The 20921-nt window shown below is 45.6% G+C and overlaps 1 protein-coding gene across 11 annotated transcripts in view; it reads right to left on the reverse strand.

The window, feature by feature from the left end:
- The window catches only part of LOC122388606 (quinone oxidoreductase-like), a 40753-nt gene extending 19833 nt beyond the window's left edge, over positions 1 to 20920 (reverse strand). Inside the window, exons 1-3 of one of the 11 annotated variants that reach the window (XR_006257840.1) lie at positions 20565 to 20684; positions 19446 to 19466; positions 825 to 2698 (exon numbers count right to left, since the gene is read on the reverse strand). Coding sequence is in view for 8 of the 11 variants with exons in the window: in XM_043379853.1 (XP_043235788.1) it covers positions 1276 to 2661 (1386 nt within the window). In the remaining 3 variants the exon portion in view is untranslated. Of the gene's footprint in view, positions 1 to 453; positions 2699 to 4937; positions 5263 to 5928; positions 6068 to 19445; positions 19467 to 20455 lie in introns of those variants that run through there. The other 10 variants (XR_006257841.1, XM_043379853.1, XM_043379862.1 and 7 more) reach the window with 10 other exon arrangements.
- Position 20921: the final 1 nt, after the last annotated feature.

Here is a 20921-nt window from a genome sequence, read left to right on the forward strand (position 1 = left end):
CAAAGAACTGGTTTCTGGCTTGGAAGATGAGCTCCATCTTTGCATCCGAGTCGGTGCTGTCAGGAATCAGCTGGTCTAATGGAGTGAGAGTAGTGAGACGACTAGCTATTGTATCAGAGCTGCCTGGTCTTCGTAGCATTTGCACCGATTCTTCTCGATCGGACTCTGAATTCTGTCCCTCCTGCGTATTACTTGAGGCATTGCTATGTAGCTAAGTCTTTGGCAGAGTTTCATTATCCATGCTTTGCAAACAGTGCCATAACAACACAGTTAATTAATCACCAAGCTTCTTTGCAAGTTCCAATACAGTTGAATCGCACGCGATTTGAGTGCAAAAATCAAGAAAAGTGCCAACTTGTTCCCGTAAAATATTTTGAATATTGACCTAAAAAAATGAGTAATTTCCAGATAAAATAACAGCGAAATCAGTTTTCGCTTGCCAACAAAACTCACAGATATTGAAGCTCCATTATTAAAGGAACATTTTAGTATATGCCATTCTTGATAAAACTTCTTAGCCACGCAATACCAGCGCAAAATAAAGAGACACTGAAAACACGACCAATCACTCCGATTTACCATAGGAAAATACATAGAAAATGTATGTCTCAGCTGCGCCAAATATACAGACAGTAATATACCTACATGTGACGTCATGATTTGCCCGACCAATCAGAAGCAAGTTGTTTTCAGCCACAAATAATTAATTTCTGAACTAACTAGGCATTTTTATAACAAAGTGATTTTAAATTAAATCATTAAAAATTCTGAGCTTTTTTATTTTACCAAAACATACAGAGCATGCAGATAGGTCCCAACCCTATTGTAATAAGTCAAGTAAAAAACAAACTGGGTCACGTGTCAATACCAGGAAAAACTATCCACAGAACACAGGCTGTTGTGTCCAGGCCGGAAGCCAACTTGGACATGGCAAAACTGAAGATGGCAGCAGAAAAATTGAAGTCTGACGTTAGCAGGATGTGACGACTGACAGTGTTGTAAAATCAACTGGTTTTTAATACACGCCACGCCAACTGAAAAGACAGCGACATCTGGCATCAAGCGCTTGGGTTCCTTTGAGAGCAGCTGGATGACGAGGAGTGGTAACAAGCTTTACACACTAATCGGACTTGCACTCAGATCGCAAATTCAGGCACAGATACCGAGACGGACGATTCAAAATACGACAAAACAAGCGTCTCATAATTATTACTCTCTCATACATCGCACAAAATCCGACATCCCCCTCCCTTTTCTCACACACATCCCCAGCATTCAGAGATCGCCCTTGTCTTTCCTCCGCTTGCCCTTGGCGTCCGCCTGCCGCCGCCGCTTGTTCATCTCATTCCGCGGGTCGTAAATGTCGTACCAGTCGTCCGCCTTGGTGCTGGCGTCCTTGGCCAGGGTCGGGTCGTTGGCGGTGAAGTGCAGCTCGTGCGCCAGCCACGAGTCGTCGTTCACCTCCTCGGCGTCGTCGCCACCGGCCGTAGTCTCCTGTGGCGCGTCCACATGCTCCTCCTTGGCGCGATGCAGCTTGTTCTTGAACTTCTCCAGGAGCGCCATCGTCTGCGCCTCGCGGGAGGACGCGCCGCGCTTCGGCAGCTGCTTCTTCTTTTCTTCGAACTCAGCCTTTTGCTGTTTGTACTCCTTGATGGCGTCGTCCTCAGGCTCCTCTTTCTTTGCGGCAACAGCATCCGCTTTCACCGCCGCTTGCTTCCTCTTCAGCATCTGGTTTTTCAATTCTTCGAATTCGGCCTTCGCTTCAGCAACTTGGGCTTTCTTCTTCTCATCATCGCCCTGGAAGAGTCGATAATTTTCTGGTTTCTCCTCCTCTGCCTCACTCTTTTTCAACTTTTTCCGTAAGTTCTCCATGTTGACGCTTTCCTCCGGCTCTGAGGTGCGTTTCGAGTTCCGAGCCGTTTCTGGCACGGCCGGGGCAGAGCTCAGCTTGGGATCGTCCGTGAGGTCATGTGACGACTTGGACTTGCCCGAGAACTTTTTGGTGGCCTCGATCGTTTCATCCTCATCTTCTTCTGCCTCGTCTCCAAATGAGAGCAGCTTGAAGTTCTTCGTAGCCTTCGACTTGCTCTTTGGTTTCGCTTCTTTCTTCTCGGCCTCGGTTGGTTCGGCCTTCCGGCGAGGAATTACGTCAAACGGATCCAACAGTACCTCCGTGCGGATGATCTTGTGTGGATACTTCGGCCGATCATCCTCAATATCTCCCTCCTCGAACTTCAGCATGTTATACAGTGTATTTCCCGCCACCTTGCCGAAAATTGTGTGTTTGTTCTGCAGCTCTGGCGTCGCCGCCAGCGTGAAGAAGAACTGCGAGCCGTTGTCGTCCTTGCCGGCGTTGGCCATCGCCAGCAGGCCGCGCCGCGAGAAGCGCAGTCGCGAGTGGAACTCGTCTTTGAACGGGTGTCCGTATATGGACTCGCCGCCCTCGCCGGTGCCGGTCGGGTCGCCGCCCTGCACGATGAACCCGCGCACCACGCGGTGGAACGGCGTCCCATCGTAGTATCCCTCCATGCACAGCTGGATGAAGTTGCGGCACGCGCGCGGCGCCTCCTTTCCCCATAGTTCGAGGTCCAGGTCACCGACAGTGGTCTCAAGCAGCACCTTGGCGTTTGTGGGCGGCTCTTGAATGTAGATGTTGCTCATGGCTGCCGATTAGGGCCCTCTCTTGCACGGCTCACACCTGGGGCAGGAAGATGGCCGTCACACTGCTGTCGTGTTCAAGAGCTTGCAGATGGCATTTTCGATCAATGGCGAGAAATATTTGATGAATCGGTGATCCTGGGGTAACAAAACCATTCTGTTGCTTGTTGAGGAATTCGAAAGATGCTGCAGACCCATCGACTGAGAAGCCTCTTTTCCCAATTACCAATTGGACAAGGAGGGGCAAGGTAAACTTGAAGACTGGAACAAGGAGAAACTACGTAGCTTCTGGACACTACCCAGCTGAATCCCAAGGACCTCAATATCATTCCTAAAATATGGTTATTCTGACTAAATCAATATTATCAGTTCTCAAAGTGCTGAGGAACTATGAGGGTTTCCTAAACTATGAGGGCTTCCTGTAAGATGGTGCAGACTGCAGATGATGGTAAAGTGGTGTATATTTTGGAAAGGGCAATAAGACAGAGCTGCAGTAATCAATCAATCAACATGTGTAGAACATGTTTCACAGCATGCATATTGCATGGACAGTACTAAGCCATGCTCACAAAATTCAGATACACTTTATACAATTTCAATGCTGGAATAAATTTGGTGACAAAAAACAGCTCTCACAAAGAAAATTATGTGTAAGCATAGGCCTCACACCCCTGATCCAGGCTGGACAGTCCTTGCCATCTAACATGAAAAGCTCCTCAGGAGTCAGGATCATGCTCAGGTGCTGCGAGGTTGAGGTGACCATTGTCCATTGGCAGGGCTGGGTGGCGGGTGGTCTGTCAATAGTGACAGTCTCAGCACTGGCCCTGGCAGCACACCAGAGTGAGAGGGACAACCCAGACCAAACGTCTCCTCTATTTCAGTAACAAAGACAATCCCTCATCCACTCTACTTTTGCAGCTTCTGCAATGGGTCAATCAAGGCTATGACAATTGACAACTGACAAGTCAGGTTAGGTTAAGTTTAAGTTTTGTCATGTTAATTGTTAACCCGCGCCCTGGTGTGGGTCTGAGCCGCCTTCGCCCTGGTGGGGGGGGGGGGGGGCCAAAATGACCCCCCCCCGTCTAACTCGAAAACGAAGAGGGCTAGGAAGACGCGGAAAAAAGCAAACGAAAGCCCATAACAAGTACGTTCGAAAGTATTTCGGTCATTTTTTCGCTAAGGTCAATATTGAGGTCGCTAGAGGTCATCATAGGTCAAATTTCAGTGTTTTCGGTGTTGCCGGACATATTCCGCTGTAGCTCGGAAACTAGAAGAGCTAGAGAGCCGCGGAAAAAAGCAATCGATAGCTCTTTTCAAGCTCTTTCGCCAAGGTTCGTCAGATTTGACCTCAGCTCAACGGTTTGGCCTACAGAGGTCATGCAAGGTCAACTTGGCAAATTTCGTTGAAAATGTTTTTAACTATAGCATGCATTCACGAGAAAATAGAGAAACGATTCATGCACCATCGTGCTTGGCTCGTCGAGACGCGTCGAATGATATATAGTTTGACCTCGAAAGGTCATTTTGAAAATTTGACCTCAGGTCAAGGTCATGACCTTACCGAAATAGGTCATGCTGCATATCATTCGATCCGCATTGACGAGACAAACACGATAAACGTCGAACGGAGTCTCTATCTCTATTCAATAACAAGTAAGTGCAGAAAAACCGCTGGTGACCTCTGGTGACCAGGGAGATGACCTAGCGTGACCTCAGCGAGGTCACAAGCAAATGGTTTCACATGGGCTGTGATTTGCTGACCCAAGACACTTCAATAACGAAATATAGGAACAATCACGCCCGATTTAGCTGAAAAACAACTACTTTTCGATTCTCCCATTGACTTATAATGGGGAGCAGCGATGACCTGACCTGACCTTAGGTCACATTTATAAAAAATCCGAGATAGCCATTTTGTAGAGCTGGGCGACATCTTCAAGTACTGTAAATTTTACATCGATCGGATAAAAGCTGTGCCTTTGAGAGAGCTTTGAACTTTTTTAGAGGTGGTGTCAGTTTTGGTGACCTTGTGACCTGACCTGACCTGACCCGAACCCCCCAAAAAAGGACATGATGTAAAAATGTTGAATAAACAGCTATACAAAGTTTCAGGGCGCTAACTCAAGTGGTTTCTGAGTTATCGCTGAAAAACCACAGGGGGGGGCCAAAATGGCCCCCCCCCACCAGGGCGAAGGTTAATAACATTTTTTTCTAGTTGAAAATAGCCAGACAATTATTTGTCCAGACATATATTACTCATAGGATCATATGATCCTTACTTCCTCACAATTCCTCCACGGCAGGTCGGCAGGGGTTCTGTCCTGGAGGCCTCGGGCCCTGAATCACCCCACGGGTTGCTCAAGACCCCCGTGGCCGTATCAGTTTAGTTCCATGATGTAGCCTAATGAATGACAGTGTGCATCTTTGGGTCAGGCCCAAAATCCTGAAACTGTGGCAGAGTGAGATCCATTGCTCAACAGTCTAAAAGGTCTGAGTCCAAAATGGCATAAGCCCACAAAACTAGCTTCATGACAGTTGACACAGAAAATAGCTTTCAATTGCAAGATGAGATACATCCACCATCCCACATCATCCTAAGTCTGATAATGTTATGGTCCTAAAAATCGACGGCACAATAGGACTCATGGGCGTAACTTCGTATGTAGTTGGTATGGAGAGCTCCACACCAACTTGAAAGTTGGTGTGGATTTTCCACACCAACTTTAAGTGGTGACACTTCTCATGCACTTTTGAGTAAAAAAACAGCAAAATATGATTCAAGGCCAGAAGAAATCAGTATGGGTTTTTCATAGTCCACAAAGGCGGATAATTGGGGGAGGGGAAGGGGTATGGGAATGCTCGAGCACCCCCTGAGCCAAAAAAAAAAAAAATGCACCCCTCACTGGCAGAAGCACCCCAAAATCTGCAAGTCTTGAGTCTACACAAAATATTTCACATTCTAAGTTAAAAATGTCCAAAAAGCATGTCACTTTTAATCAGCAGTAAGCAATAACTGTATGAAGCATTTAATGCAAGCATGCACCCACTAGATATCACAGTTACACAATATGCATGATGAAAATGATTATTAGGTATTAATCAAACCTTTATCATTGTCCAACTGCCCTGGTTTTTATTTGTAAAAGAATTAGTTTTTTTTTTACCCGCTCTGGTGTCATCCCCAGCCTGAAAAACAGCAGTATTCGACGAGATGTGGGGAATAAGTTAGCAATTTTTGAACAAACCTCACATTCAGCAGGTCACAATTACCTTCTCCATGTGCTTTGGCTCTACGATTTTTTTTTTTTAATAAGAATGATGTATTGTTGGTTTGACGGCTGTAGCACATGTGCATAAGTGGCCTGCGCCATAATCGTTGCAATAGCGCAATGATACCTAATTTGTTGTTCCCGCCATATGAAAGTTTTCCTTCATCAGGAAAAGACCATTTTCATGCGTTAGGGTCCAAGGACAATACAAGCGGGGACATTGGGGTTCTGTCGGCAAAGAAGAAATATTCAAGTTCATTTTAAAAGTCTACCGCGCAATATAGCATTCTTTTGCTCCGTTGCAAGTGGCGCTACTCTGGCGGCGAATCTGGGAACTACTAACTGTACTCAGGCCATGTGACCTTGACCGGCTCCTGAGATTGGGGTCACGTGACGCTCGGCCCGCCGGCGGCCGGTCCCACGAGAAAATTCAAGTTTGCAGTGCAATTTTGCATTGACAGACATCATTGACATATGATTCTAGACTAGCATTCGATACAGCGTTTAATTTTACACAGAATGACACTAAATTCAAGAGATTATCCGCCATCACTTCATCGCACTTTTTGTGTAACAGAAAGAATGTCCAGCCGACATTGCATGCTATAGCATAGTCACCGTGGTTATCCCGCGCCCGGCTGGGGGTCCTGGATTTCCACGCCCTGCTGGGGGGGGGGGGGGTGTTTGAACACCCCCCTTCTAACTCGGCTCCTGGGCCACGTAGCGATACGCGGAAGGCGGTGTTCGAAAGAGCGTCAAAAATAATGAGGAAATCACTTAGGTCAATTTTTTGGTCAGGTCAAAGGTCAGGTCACCAGAGGTCATTGAAGGCAAAATTTCGCCGATTTCCAGGTCGAATGTCGACAATTTTCAAGAAGCCAACGCATAACTCGGGAACCAATAGAGCCACAGCGCCGCGGAAAAGCGCATTCGATAGTCCTATTAACGCCCTTTCTGAATAATTTTCTCAGATTTGACCTAACGTCAACGGTTTTGCCTGCAGAGGGCAAAAACTGCAAAAATAGCCGATTTTTTCGGAAACAGTCTTTCTGCAATAACTTTTGACCCAAGCCTTGTACGAGCTTACTTTTACCGGCATCGTGTTCCTCTCGTCAAGACGCATCGAATGAACTATAACTTGACCTTGAAAGGTCAACTTGAAAATTTGACCTCAGGTCAAGGTCATGACCTGACCGGAAAGTTCATGTTGCATATCAGTCGATCCGTATCGTCAAGCTGAACACATCTAAGGCGTTTTCATCGCTCTAGCATGCCTCTATCAAAAGTTATTTGCGAAAAACTGTTAGATACCATTCGTGACCTAATATGACCTCAGGGCATAAACAGGGGTCACGGACACCATTTTCATGTTCAGTGTGTCTAAACCACTTGTAATTCAGTGGTTGGGAGTGTTTATAATGTCTTTCGTCCAAAAGAGGCGCATTTAAATTTTCTCCCATTGACTTATAATGGGGAGGTCGCAAAATTGACCTGACCTTAGGTCATCGATATCAAAATTCTGAGATAAACATTTTGTACATGCTATTGCTCTTAGCAATCGCTGAAAGTTTCAAAGCAATCGGTCACTCGGTGTAGCTATGACAGACATTGAAACTTTTTATGAGGTGAGGTCACTTCAAGTGACCTTGTGACCTGACCTTGAATGACCGTGGTCTGAAATTTTCACAACATGTGTAGAATTGATGTATAATAAGGTGTACCAAAAACGCCGGCGCTCCGCGCCGCCGTTTTTGAGATATTCGCGAAAAACCACAAGGGGGGTGTTCAAACACCCCCCAGCAGGGCGCGGGTTAAGCAATGGGAGCGTACACTGTGGCCTATGATGTGTGCAAACTTATTGCTTTTGCCAAGAAGCAGAGCAATATTTATTTGAATCTGGAATCGTGTCCGGTACTAAATTTAACGGGCCATGCGCTGGCACCTACTTATTAGGTATTCGAAACATCAAAATAACATCTCGTCACAGATTTCAATTTCCTTACTCGTTCATAGCTCAGTGTTCACGGCTCATTCTGCATTGCTGGGCCTGATAACAATAAACTTCGAGTTACCTATGTCAAGTTTCATGTTGACACGCACAATGCAACGAACGATTCTAGATCAAGAAAGGTGTCCGATACCTATAGTTTGTTTTATTTCAAAAGGACGCTGGCTCCAAGTATGTTTTTCGAACAAGCACGTGTTTTAGCTAGCAAAACGGGCAAAAACTGAACCTGAGAAACTCGAACGTCGCCTTATTTTAACATGTGAATTATTCCCGATAAATTCCATGCCTGCGTTTTGGAACTAGACATGAGAACAGTGGTGACGTCATGCTGTGGAACTTGCATTGCAATGCAACGCATAACTATCATGGAAAGAATCGATTACTCGATTCGGGCCTCGGTAAGAGCAAAAAACGAAGTTTTCCCAAAATTCGTTGGCAATGAATGCTTTCGTACGGACATTGGGTGCCAGCTGCCACCAGTGACGTCATCGTAGTATGCTCATTTTTGAAGTCACAATTTCCATGTATTTACCGAGCACAATTTGAAATCGATCATTTTTTCGGCAAGAAATTCTTAGCCAGACGCTGAAGTTGCCAAACCTCACGTGAGAGCTTCGATAATGCACTTTGAGCCAGCGTCCTTTTCAGGGGCGGAGAATTGTCATAATCCCAGGGGGTGCTTTTCTAGCACCTGGCGAATGGAAGCGTCGAATTCTTGCGTAGAAAAGCACATATAGATGCGTTTTCCCAGCAGCATCACTCTCCTCGCGACTTACGCAAAGCAGTTTGTGTCTCAGACGTATTTGAAGCACCCCTGGAGCACTATTATATGGCGACTTTTGAATTTCAGGGGGTGCTCGAGCACCCCCAAAACCCCTAATTCTCCACCCCTGGTCCTTTTGAAATAAAACAAACTTATAGTGTTCAATTCTTCACAGTATGGCGCTATTAATAGGGAAAATCTGCTTTGATCACTTCACGGCGCTAATTGTGGAACAAAGTCATGCTGCATATTTCCCCGATGAGAGCGGGGCGTGGCCGTGCACGCAGAACGACGTGAACCCCATGATAGATTGTTTTTTGCCAACAACCAACGGAAGAATATATTGGTTTTAAAATCACATCCGGGAAAAGATTTTACGGGCTATTCAATGATAATAATTAACCGAAGGTTTGTTGTCAATAGTTAAAACACTATTCTTTAGAATTGTGTTTTTCTATTGAAAAACAAATCTGAGTTCCCTGACAATTTGGCAAAAGCTGCCTGAGATCAGTATTCGAAGAATGAGGATTGAGGATACCTCGTCGCAGATTTCATTTTCCCCACTATCTTTACTTGGAGGTCGATTAGCATCGCTAGCCAGATCTACGTTTATATTAATTTTGTTATCGAAATGCACGATAAAATGTCGATTTTGACAAGCTGTTGATAAAGCGTTCAATTCTGCACAAAATGACACTAAAAATAAGGGATAATCCCACATAGTTTAATCGCACGTTTTGTGGAACAGAAGGGCCGTCATTGCATATTAACGCAATGAATGGGAGCCTTTCAGAGCGGCGTGTACTGCAGTGTGCAGATTTGTTGCTTTTGCCAATAAGAAAGGGAACGATAAATTGAATCTAGAATCATGCAAGATACTAAATTTGTTGAACTATCTAATGTTATTTATTATTCGAAGAACAAGAACGCTGTTTTGTTGCATCCTTCAACTTTCTTGTTCATAGTTCGCGGCTCATTCGGCATTGCTGGGCCTGACAACAATAAACTTTGAGTTTCAGTATCAAGTTTTCCTATTGACGTGCAAAATAAAATGTCGATTCTAGACAGCTGGTCGATAAAGCACTAATTTCTACGCAGTATAATGTTATTAAAAAGGAAAAATATGATGGAACTCCTCCGTACTTCTGTGAAACAATAAGGTATCGCATATTTTCGTGACGGGAGCCTGGCGGGTCCCGCGTGCGAATATATGCCGACTGATGTTTCTTGCCAACAAGCATAACAATAATTGGTATGTAGAATTGTGTCCTGGAATAAATTTTGCTAGCTATTCAATGATGCTAATTATTACAAGAATGAGAATGGTATCTGGTCGCAGGCTTCATTTTCTTTTTGTCTTTATTTGGAGACTCATGGTGCTTTGTTGGCCAGGCTTTGTATTTGCAGGTCTGTCAAGTAATGCTCTATGAGCGTTCGAATTCCGATAGGTATGTAGGGAAAATAAAATCTTCAACGGTATATCATTTTTGTTCTTCGAATAACTAATATCATTTGTTACCCCGTAGAACATAATCTAGGAAGTGATTCCATATGTAGAACCAGGATACTTTTCCCCTGTTTATTAGCAGCAAACAATCGAACAGCATACATCGTTCGTGGCGGGGCCCCATTCCCCTCGCGAAACTATATAACATCCTTTTGTTCAACAAATACTGCGGTGAAGTGATAGCCGATTTATCCTTTTCAACAGTGCCATACTGTGTAGAATTGAATGCTTTATTGCACAGCCATCTAGAAAAGACATTTCATTTTCCGCATCGATATGAAAACTTGGTGCGAACTCGAAGACTATTGTTGTCAGGCCAGCAATGCCGAATGGGTAACCTGAGAAATATTAACGAATAAGCAAATTGAAATCTGCGACGAGATGTTATTTTCATTCTTCGATTGATTAGTAGCACTGAAAAGCCGGTTAAATTTAGTACCAAACATGATTCTAGATTGAATTTACTATTGCCTTGCTTGTTGGCAAAAGCAATAAATATGCACACATCGCACGCCGCCCTGGACGCACCCATTGTATTAAAATGCGACGTCGGCTCGACACTCCTTCTGTTCCACAAAAAGCGCGATGAAGTGATGGCGGATAATCCCTCGAATCTGGTGTCATTCTGTGTAGAATTGAACGCTGTATCTAATGCTTGTCTAGAATCGACATTTTATCGTGCACGTCCATAAGAAATTGATAGAAGAATTGAAGAATGTATAGCCAGCAGTGCCCAATGGGCCTCTAAATAAAGACAAGTAGGACACATGAAATCTGCGCCCGAGATATCATGCTCATTCTTCGAATAATCAGTATTATTGAATAGCCCGTAAAATGTGTTCCCAGATGCGATTCTAGAACCAATGTACCATCCCCTTATTTATTGGCACCAAACAATTAATTGGCATGCATATTTCCCGGCGGCGCCCCGCTCCCATCGCAAAATGTGCAATATCCTTTTGTTGCACAAATAGTGCGGAGAAGTGATAGCCGATTTATCCTTTTCGGTAGTGCCATGCTGTGTAGAATTGAGCATTTTATTGAACAGCCATCTAGAATCTACATTTCATTGTGCGCATCAATATGAAAACTTGGTGCGAACTCGAAGATTGTTGTTGCCAGGCCAGCAATGCCGAATAGGTAACCTGGGAAATATTAACGAATAAGAAAATTGAAATCTGCGACGAGATGTTATTTTCATTCTTCGATTGATTAGAAGCATTGAATAGCCCGTTAAATTTAGTACCAAACATGATTCTAGATTGAATTTACTATTGCCTTGCTTGTTGGCAAAAGCAATAAATATGCACACATCGCGCGCCGCCCTGGACGCACCCTATATTAAAATGCGACGTCGGCTCGACACTCCTTCTGTTCCACAAAAAGTGCGATGAAGTGATGGCGGATAATCCCTCGAATCTGATGTCATTCTGTGTAGAATTGAACGCTGTATCTAATGCTTGTCTAGAATCGACATTTTATCGTGCACGCCAATAAGAAATTGATAGAAGAATTGAAGAATGTATAGCCAGCAGTGCCCAATGGGCCTCGAAATAAAGACAAGTAGGACACATGAAATCTGCGATGAGATAGCATGCTCATTCTTCAAATAATCAGTATTATTGAATAGCCCGTAAAATGTGTTCCCAGATGCGATTCTAGAACCAATGCACTATCCCATTATTTATTGGCACCAAACAATTAATTGGCATGCATATTTCCCGGCGGCGCCCCGCTCCCATCGCAAAATGTGCAATATCCTTTTGTTGCACAAATAGTGCGGAGAAGTGATAGCCGATTTATCCTTTACAACAGTGCCATACTGTGTAGAATTGAATGCTTTATTGCACAGCCATCTAGAAAAGACATTTCAGTTTCCGCATCGATATGAAAACTTGTGCGAACTCGGAGATTATTGTTGCCAGGCCAGCAATGCCGAATAGGTAACCTGGGAAATATTAACGAATAAGCAAATTGAAATCTGCGACGAGATGTTATTTTCATTCTTCGATTTATTAGTAGCATTGAATAGCCCGTTAAATTTAGTACCCAACATATTCTAGATTGAATTTGCTATTGCCTTGCTTGTTGGCAAAAGCAATAAATATGCACACATCGCGCGCCGCCCTGGACGCACCCATTGTATTAAAATGCGACGTCGGCTCGATGCACTCCTTCTGTTCCACAAAAAGTGCGATGAAGTGATGGCGGATAATTCCTCGAATCTGGTGTCATTCTGTGTAGAATTGAACGCTGTATCTAATGCTTGTCTAGAATCGACATTTTATCGTGCACGCCAATAAAAATTGATAAAAGCTTGGTATGGCCAGCAATGCTTGCTCATGGTTCTCCAAATGACAAGTAGGAAAAATAAAATCTGCGACGAGTTATCATTCTCATTCCTCGAATGGCCGGTATCATTAACCCTCGCCCGCACATGCCATTTTCCCATCCTAGAACGCACATGGGGGGGGGGGGGTGGTTGCCACCCCCCCCGCGCCATTTCGTTCCTGTTGGAGATAGAGCTTAGCAGTAAAGACCAAAAAGATTCTTTGGGAAGAGACGAATCCAATGATACCCAGTTTTACCTTCTCAGGTCAGTCATTGACCTTCCAGGTCAGGTCAAACTAAAAAATGTTGCTGTTTTGGGTCACCATTGGATATCAAGTGCGCTGCTTATTAAATACCGATGACGATGCTGTTTTCTGGTGCCAAGCCAGCTAGAACCTCTTTGTCACACTACCCGACCAGAATTTTGCTGCTGAGGTCATTTCAGGTCAAGTTAGGTCAAGGTCAATTATATGTGTTTGTATGTCTGTGTGTGTCTGTGTGTATACTGATGTGTGCACCGATTGTTTTTGGGTCCATATTACATGAAATCATGATCTGAGAAGCTTTTTCCAAAAATGCAGTCAAAAAACTTCACAAAAAGTAAATTCAGCTTGCCTAAAACGCAATTATCTTAGATGGCCTAGGTTGACCTTGACCCTGACCTTGACCCCTGTACATCGTCGAACAACATGTTCCATGATAGGTGGGAGGTAAGACTGGCAAAAAAGGCCGAAATCAGGGTGTCAAAAGCTCACAAGGCCCATGGCAAACGCAAGATATTGAGAATTGGCCATTTGGGTCATGACATGACCTGAAAAACAAGGTCATATCTCCGAAACCAAAAATCACAGAAACTTGAAATTTTCAGTGGACATCAAGAAAGGATAGACGAGCAGCTATACGAAAAATCAACCTTCTAGCTCTAAAAATGTTGAGTGCAGAGCAGAAAGACTACCTGGGGGAGTGGCAACCCCCCCCCCCCCATGTGCGGGCGAGGGTTAAAAAGCCCGTAAAATGTATTCCCGAACCGGAGACGATTATCGAACCAACGTATTATTCCTTTGTTTATTGGCAACAAACAATCGAGTAGCATACATCGTTCGTGGCGGGGTCCCACTCCTCTCGCGAAACGATGAAACATCCTTCTATTTCACAAATAGTGCTGTGAAGTGATAGCAGAATTATCCTTTTCAGCAGTGCCATATTGTGTAGAATTGATTGCTTTATCAAACAGCTATCTAGAATCTGCACATAATTTTGCGCATCAATATGAAAACTTGGTGCGAACCTCGAAGGTATTGGTTGTTGGGCGAGCAATGCCGAATAGGTAAGCCGGGAAATATTAACGAGTAAGGAAATTGAAAGCTGCGACGAGATGTTACTTTAATTCTTCAAATAATTAGCAGCATTGAATATTCCGTTGAATTTAGAACCCAACATGATTCTAGATTGAATTCACCATTGCCTTACTTGTTGGCAAAAACAATAAATATGCACACATCGCACGCCGCCCCGGAAGCACCCATTGCATTAAAATGCAACGTCGGCTCGACACTCCTTCTGTTCCACAAAAAGTGCGGTGAAGTGATGGCGGATAATCCCTCGAATTTGGTGTCATTCTGTGTAGAATTGAACGTTGTATCGAATGCTTGTCTAGAATCGACATTTTATCGTGCATGCCAATACAAATTGATAAAAGCTTATGTATGGCCAGCAGTGCTCCATGGGCCTCCAAATAAAGACAAGTAGGAAAAATAAAATCTGCGACGAGATATCATTCTCATTCCTCAAATACCCGGTATCATTAGAAAGCCCGTAAAAAGTGTTCCCGGACAATATTCTGGAACCAACGTATTATTCCTTTGTTTATTGGCAACAATCAATTAGCATGCATCGTTCGCGGCGGCGTCCCGCTCCCATCGCAAATATATGCAATCTCCTTTTGTTCCACTAATAGTGCGGTGAAGGGATTGCAGATTTATCCTTTTCAATAGTGCCATATTGTGTAGAATTGAGCACTTTATTGAAAAGCCATCTAGAATCGACATTTCATTGTACGTATCAACATGAAAACTTGATGCAAACTCGAAGGTTAATGTCAGACGAGCAATGCCGACCTAACCTGGGAAATATTAACGAGTAAGCAAATTGAAATCCGCGACGAGATGTTATTTTAATTCTTCAAATAATTAGTAGCATTGAATAGCCCGTTAAATTTAGTACCAAATGTCATTCTAGATTCAATTTATTATTGCCTCGCTTGTTGGCAAAAGCAATAAATCTGTACATATCGCACGCCGCCCTGCTACGCTCCCATTGCGTTAGTATGCAACGTCGCCTCGACATTCTTTCTGTTCCACAAAAAGTGCGATGAAGTGATGGCAGATAATCTCTTAAATTTAGTGTCATTCTGTGTAGAATTAAACGCTGTATCGAATGCTAATCTAGAATCATATGTCATTGGTGTCCGTCTATGCAAAGTTCCACTGCAAACTTGAATTTTCGCCTCGGAGCGGTCGCCGACGGGCCGAGTGTCACGTGACCCCAATCTCAGGAGCCGGTCAAGGTCACATGACCAGAGATCGGTCAGTAGTTCTCAGATTTACCGCTAGAGTAGCGCCACTTGTATCGATGTCCGCCCTTGGACCGTAACGGCATTTGGTATTTTTTTTTTTTTTTGTTAAAGCTGGCAGTGGCTTCATCTTGACTTTATTTACTTGCCTTTTTGTGATATATTACATTTAAAAAAGTGAATAATTTTTATTTATAAGATAATGTTGTCTAAACATTGCAGAAACGTGCGTGCTCGTCAATCTAGCAGTGGATTCATATTCGCGAATCTTCTGCTGGTAGACACAAGACCAGCATTCACGGTTTCCGAATGTGCCGCTTTTGGTATGAAATAAAAGTTAGCCTATTTTGTTTAGAAATTTTGTCCGAATGGTTGAATGGGTGGGTTTGGGCCAAGACTGATTTAGCCCAGACCAATTTTAGCCCTTCCCACTCCAAATTCGGTCAAAATTTTGATATAATATGCAAGGAAAACTTTTCACATCCACTCTCTGAGACAATGCATGGTCTTCAGGACGGTGCAAGCATGGTCTCCATCCTGCGGAAACCACTGCTGTTTGATGGTGTCGGCACAGCTGCGCTGCGGCGAGCGGAAGAACCACTGGAGGATCCTCGACCACCTCTCTTGGTTTATCGTCACAGAATTTCCGCTATCGTCCTCAGGACCTCGAAGGACAGGGAGCCAAGATATGCATGCCCTGTACGCACATACGTTCTGGCGTTTTGCCGGTTGCGACGAAACTATGAATGAGTTCAGAGATAGGGCAAGATGATAGGGTCTTCTTAGGGCCGAAAACTGAGCGGTATTTACGCTTTGTTCCAATGACGGACCCTCTCTTCGAGTCGAAATTCGACCACTTCAGTTTTCTGCTTACCTACTGTTCGGTGTAGTCATCATCAAAAAGAGATGATGATGTAGTCATCAAACTATGAATGAGTTCAGAGATAGGGCAAGATGATAGGGTCTTCTTAGGGCCGAAAACTGAGCGGTATTTACGCTTTGTTCCAATGACGGACCCTCTCTTCGAGTCGAAATTCGACCACTTCAGTTTTCTGCTTACCTACTGTTCGGTGTTGTCATCATCAAAAAGAGATGATGATTTAGTCGTCATCATCATCATCATCCTTCCTCGCTGCATGAATGTTGGGAGGCGTCACCCCCTCGGCTCTTAAGTTGGGGGCAATCGCCCTCGCTCCCCCCCTGTTCCCGGGTCTATGAGCTGATTGGATTCCAGGACAAATCTTCGTATGGCATTTCTTCGTCGCGCAATTCTTCGTCCGCATTTCTTCGTCCGCAAATCTTCGTCGGCGCATTTATTCGTGTCGCATTACTTCGTCTCGCATTTCTTCGTAGGTGCAAAAATTCGTAGCGCATTTCTTCGTATCCGCATTTCTTCGTCGGCGCATTTCTTCGTCAAGCATTTTTTCGTCCACGCATTTCTTCGTCTACGCAAATCTTCGTCCGCATTTCTTCGTCCACGCAAATCTTCGTCTGCGCATATCTTCGTCCGCAAATCTTCGTCACCGCAAATCTTCGTCCGCAAATCTTCGTCCGCATTTTTTCGTCCACGCATTTCTTCGTCTACGCAAATCTTCGTCCGCATTTCTTCGTCCACGCAAATCTTCGTCCCCGCAAATATTCGTCCGCAAATTTTCGTCCGCAAATCTTCGTCCGCAAATCTTCGTCCGCAAATTTACGTCCGCATTTTTCGTCCACGCATTTCTTCGTCCAATCAAATCTTCGTCCGCAAATCTTTGTCTGCGCTATCTTCGTCTCCGCAAACATTCGTCCACAAATGTGGTTCAATAAAACCATGAAGAAATATCAGACAGTCAAGTGAATGACGAATTTAATGCATGGAATGGATGATCGAAACTTTTGAAGTCAGGTAGATGAGGTCAGTCAGGTGAAGCTATTGTATTTGGGAGCCGACAATCGTAACATTCCTCATTTGTGTCCCGGACATTCTTTTTTTCGCGGTCGTTGAATGACAATGTAATCTCTTGTACCCTCGCCGGCATAGGCGGCGGAACGGGCCACGGGGAGGGCACCGGGGCACGGTTTCCCTCTTTAATTTTGGCCTTTAAACGTAGCCCTATGGGCGTTGCATGGAAAGCATATTGGACCAAAAGTCGGCAGTGCCGTGCCCCACCCCCCTTAATTGAAGATGTTCCGCCGCTACTGCCCGCCGGACCTATTTGTTTTCTACGGTACACGCCGGCCGAGGGGGCGGGTACGACCCCCCCCCCCCCCATCGCCGTTTCGCCACTGGTGGAGCTAGCGCGTCGCGGAAAAAAACGAGCGTGTGCGCCGTTACGAGCCGCAGAGATTAATACCCGATTTTAAGGCCTTTTAGGTCAGGGGTCGGCATACGGCCCGCGGGCCGGATCCGGCCAGGTGGGTGACGGTTGGATCCGGCCCGCGACCATCTGACGTCCGGCCCGCGGTTGGTATCAGCGACTTACATCGTGTTACGGCCCGCGGTTCCTTCATAAATCGAATCCGATATAAAAGTGACTCAAATGTGTTTTGGCACAACAGTTCTTCCTTAGCACACTTCATGAGTTTATAAACACCATTTGTGGGTGTTTTTGTCTAATTCTACTTCTAGACAAAACTTGCAACGGTAAGATTTGGTCAGCAGCTTTTGCGCGCAGCATCAACGACTGCTGGCTGCGTGCACTTGGCGGCTTCACGTGGTCTACTCGCTTAACCTTCCAGGCGGTGTGTGTGTGGGGGGGGGGGGGGGGAGCGGGCCGGAACACGATGTAAGTCGCTGATACCAGCCGCGGGCCGGACGTCAGATGGTCGCGGGCCGGATCCAACCGTCACCCACCTGGCCGGATCCGACCCGCGGGCCGTATGCCGACCCCTGACCTAGAAGGCCTTAAAATCGGGTATTAATCTCTGCGGCTCGTAACGGCGCACACGCTCGTTTTTTCCGCGACGCGCTAGCTCCACCAGTGGCGAAACGGCGATGGGGGGGGGGGGGGTCGTACCCGCCCCCTCGGCCGGCGTGTACCGTAGAAAACAAATAGGTCCGGCGGGCAGTAGCGGCGGAACATCTTCAATTAAGGGGGGGGGGGGGCACGCACGGCACTGCCGACTTTTGGTCCAATTATGCTTTCCATGCAACGTCCATAGGGCTACTGTTAAAAGGCCAAAATTAAAGAGGGGAACGGTGCCCCGGTGCCCTCCCCGTGGCCCGTTCCGCCACCTATGCCGGCGAGGGTACAAGAGATTATATTGTCATTCAACGACCGCGAAAAAAAAAGAATGTCCGGGACACAAATGATATGAAATGTTACAATGGTCGGCTCCCAAATACAATAGCTTCACCTGACTGACCTCACCTACCTGACTTCAAAAGTTTCGATCATCCATTCCATGCATTAAATTCGTCATTCACTTGACTGTCTGATATTTCTTCATGGTTTTATTGAACCACATTTGTGGACGAATGTTTGCGGAGACGTAGATAGCGCAGACAAAGATTTACGGACGAAGATTTGATTGGACGAAGAAATGCGTGGACGAAAAATGCGGACGAAAATTTGCGGACGAAGATTTGCGGACGAAGATTTGCGGACGAAGATTTGCGGGGACGAAGATTTGCGTGGACGAAGAAATGCGGACGAAGATTTGCGTAGACGAAGAAATGCGTGGACGAAAAAATGCGGACGAAGATTTGCGGACGAAGATTTGCGGGGACGAAGATTTGCGGACGAAGATATGCGCAGACGAAGATTTGCGTGGACGAAGAAATGCGGACGAAGATTTGCGTAGACGAAGAAATGCGTGGACGAAAAAATGCTTGACGAAGAAATGCGCCGACGAAGAAATGCGGATACGAAGAAATGCGCTACGAATTTTTGCACCTACGAAGAAATGCGAGACGAAGTAATGCGACACGAATAAATGCGCCGACGAAGATTTGCGGACGAAGAAATGCGGACGAAATATTGCGCGACGAAGAAATGCCATACGAAGATTTGTCCGGTTACGAGCTGATTGGCAAGGCGATAAACGAGCTGATTGGCGTTTCCACCCGAGCTTGAGCATGATAGGGTCTGTTCCAGTGGTTGCTCAAACCTCCTCTAAGCTCTTATAGCCAGTGCAGGCTTTCAACACCATTAGCGTCGCCACGGGGGGGGGGGGGGGGCAAGCGGGGCAGTTTGCCTCCCCCAACTTCCGACCGAGTACCCCCTGAGATGGATGCAGATCCGATGAGATTTTGGAGTTGGCAAAAAATGGGGGTAGTTTTCGAGAATGGCTGTAAACTCCACACCAACTTTGAAAACGTTTCTACACCCATGCAATAGGTACTCACTACTCACCATTCGCCTTCCGTAATAAAACTAGATACCGGCAGCGCTCTTGCGTTGCCTTGGGCCAGAATTGGAGGAACGGACTGAGGGCACACACCGGGCCAAACCACCGAAACACAGACTGAGCGGACTGAGCGAGCCGACTGAGCTTGGACTGAACCTGAAACTAACCGAAACATCCCAAAAATGTTTGGAAGCACGTGAGATTGGTGTGGATATCTACCTACAGTAAGATATTAATTAACTGCGCGTGCGTAGTTCATGTCCCAGGCACCCCAGTGCAGTCATTTTCATTACACCCTGTAGCGTGTGGCTAGTTCTATCAGTGTACCGACTTTTGTGTCGCTAGCTCGACGTTTCCCGGGATCAGAGGATCACTCGTCAAAACCGTTATCCGCCCCCCGCACGCGCAGCTTGCACCCCTCGGATATTATCTCGCCGGAATGTCGTAATCAAATGTATTCTTCTTATGACCTGCAAGTTTTGAACCAGTTAGAGCTGCCGTTTACCCTGCAGGCGTGGCAACGTACGAAGGGGTGCAATCGGCTTGCACGTGCATAGCTCATGCACCACAGAGTTTAGCTCAACCAAATGTGCATTATTCTGGAGGCCTTGCCTGGGACTACCATTGAACCTATTTTGAGGTTGATAGCTTAAAATTTCTTTGAGCCAGAGGACCTCACGTCAAAACGGTTTTCCGACCCCAGCACGTGCAGCCTGCACCCCTCGCAGACGGTGACCCCCCTGGAAACTGGTTCAAGGTGTTACCGATGTGTCCCGCCAGTATGGCTTTGCCCGTGACCTCTGGTTGACCTGTAGCCTTGACAAAAAAATTCGTGTCACCGAAACTTTGAAGCGGAATAGCATGTGCCACGAAGCACCGAGCGAACCGAGACCAGCACCAAAAGTTTACCTCGCCGGAGACGAGTCGAACGGTCCCACTTTCGTCCCGATCGGTCCACCCATTTTGACTCCAGGTCCAAAAAGGCTTGGACAAACTCACATACTCACATACTCACATACTCACTGACAAACAGGCTTGGCCGAACTTTTCTTCAGCGACCCACCAATGGGAATTTCCGGATGCAAAAGCATGCTATCGCATGCTTTTGATCCTCCAATTCTGGATAAAAAGTACAATAATGTATACCGGCTCCACACGAGATGGTGGTCGTCGCTCGTTTCACTTTTTCGTGTTCACAAATTTAGATGCTCACCGCAAACCGTGGACACGAATCTTCTTTGGTAGCGAATCATAGGCTGTAAGACCCAGTACTACCTTATCATTGGCTCAAATACCCGTAATCAGCCTGCACCAACACCATATTCTGTTATTCATGAACATTACAATACTAGACAGCCCATTAGCGTTATTTAAATCAATTTATCTCGTGGATTGATGACGTCTTAAAATGACTGTAAATTGGAGTTCTTTTAGTTTTTGTTGTGTGAACTTTCAGCATTTTTGATTCAAGAATTCGTTCA

The sequence above is a fragment of the Amphibalanus amphitrite genome, unplaced genomic scaffold (genome assembly GCF_019059575.1).
Source record: "Amphibalanus amphitrite isolate SeventyFive unplaced genomic scaffold, NRLGWU_Aamphi_draft 000018F_arrow, whole genome shotgun sequence".
Lineage (NCBI taxonomy): Eukaryota > Metazoa > Arthropoda > Thecostraca > Balanomorpha > Balanidae > Amphibalanus > Amphibalanus amphitrite.